At 30.2% G+C, this 1,476-nt stretch overlaps 1 protein-coding gene across 1 annotated transcript in view; it reads right to left on the bottom strand.

The window, feature by feature from the left end:
• Nucleotides 1-1,476, bottom strand: part of EPHA5 (EPH receptor A5) — a gene marked incomplete at its 5' end in the record, with an annotated part of 293,683 nt that overhangs the window by 124,831 nt on the left and 167,376 nt on the right. Inside the window, one exon of the mRNA XM_006902399.1 lies at nt 812-914. Coding sequence (XP_006902461.1) covers nt 812-914 — 103 coding nt within the window. The remainder of the gene's footprint in view (nt 1-811; nt 915-1,476) is intronic.

The raw sequence follows: 1,476 nt of genomic DNA, 5'->3' as shown, positions 1-1,476 counted from the left end.
TAATGTTAAAATCTTTTAAAATATATAGATACCGTTACAGCATATGCCTCTGACAATGGCTCAGATGTAAAAAGAAAATACATTCAATTACAGAGTTCACTGTAAGTTGATTTTGTTCAATTCAATGTCAGAAAATTGTTACTACCAATGGGACTATGCCTCTTCTATTTTTATTTAAAATGAAAAATATAAATCTATAAGAAATATTAGCCTATCTATTAATACACAGTTCACCTTAAGTAAGCATACACTATCATTGATTTGCTCAGGTTGAAATAATTCAGAAGCTGAAAATGAAGGCTTTCTTTTAAAATGATTTGTCATTACCCAATTATTTCTTTTGGACAGAATGTTTGCTTTGTGAATATTAGTTTGGTAGAACAGAATACCGGCTAGTTAGAATTACCAATTTTATTTGTATAAATCTAGTAGAAGCATACATAGATTTTATCATACAGTAACTAAATTGATCATGCAAACATACACATTTCAGAGGAAACCAAAATAAAGATTAAAATTTGAAAAAAGTAGCTATATAAAAAAGAGACATATTTATATTTATGATAGAATAAACAGGAATAAATAAATACCACTGTGTGAAAATAACAAACCTGAGAAAGAGAAATTAGGTGCTTAAAAATTGAGCACTAACATGGAAAGGTAAGGCTTAAGAAACACATCCATACATTAAGGTTATGCACTAATAAAGTACTTTGCTTGATTTATTTGGGATTGCACTTTGCCAAATGTTCAGCTCGGGAAAATGAAGAGATCACCTGAAAAAGAGTACAACTACAGTTTTCTCTCTTACCTGCCACTGAGGAGGAAGCCGATAACCACTGCCAACAAAATGACTCCCACTGTCACAGACACAGCAATTATAGGAATCTGGCTTTCATCGCTGGATGCTGCAACTGCTGATAGGAGACAAAGAATAGAGTTTGTGTCTAAAGTGATCATATGCATTCAAAAGAAAAGCTAATTAATACTTGATAATCAATTAATGGCTTAAACAATTCTGCCACATTTGGCTATAATTTCTTCCTAAAATATCTTGTAAAAAACAGATTCTTTAGGAGAAAATAATTACTCTGTAAATAAAACAGAAAATCTTCATTAAGATTTCCATGCCACCATAAAAAGCAAATGTATGTTTTTGCATAAAATTTTTGAACTTAAACTTGCAAGGTAAAATAAAATTTCATCCTTTACTTCAAATACCTTAATCTGAATAGGAAGGGGTAGGTATAGGACATTTGACATCTAAAAAGTCTGCATGTTGCTGTGCTACAGAACTAAATTCATTTACTTCAGAAAAATCCCCCTCACTTTGATAGGCACAGTTTACAATAATGCCTAATATCTAAATAAATAGCTAATTTACTGACAATTGACAGTAATGAGAGGAAGTGATTTTAAGGAGATTCTATTTTAAATGTTTATTTACTGATTATGTTATTACTTAAAAGAAGTATA

Source organism: Elephantulus edwardii, unplaced genomic scaffold (genome assembly GCF_000299155.1).
Source record: "Elephantulus edwardii isolate Elephantulus edwardi_28Jun2011 unplaced genomic scaffold, EleEdw1.0 scaffold00406, whole genome shotgun sequence".
In the NCBI taxonomy this organism is placed as follows: Eukaryota; Metazoa; Chordata; class Mammalia; order Macroscelidea; family Macroscelididae; genus Elephantulus; species Elephantulus edwardii.
The sequence above is the reverse complement of the archived record's forward strand: the minus strand, read 5'-3'. Positions and strand labels throughout refer to the sequence as shown.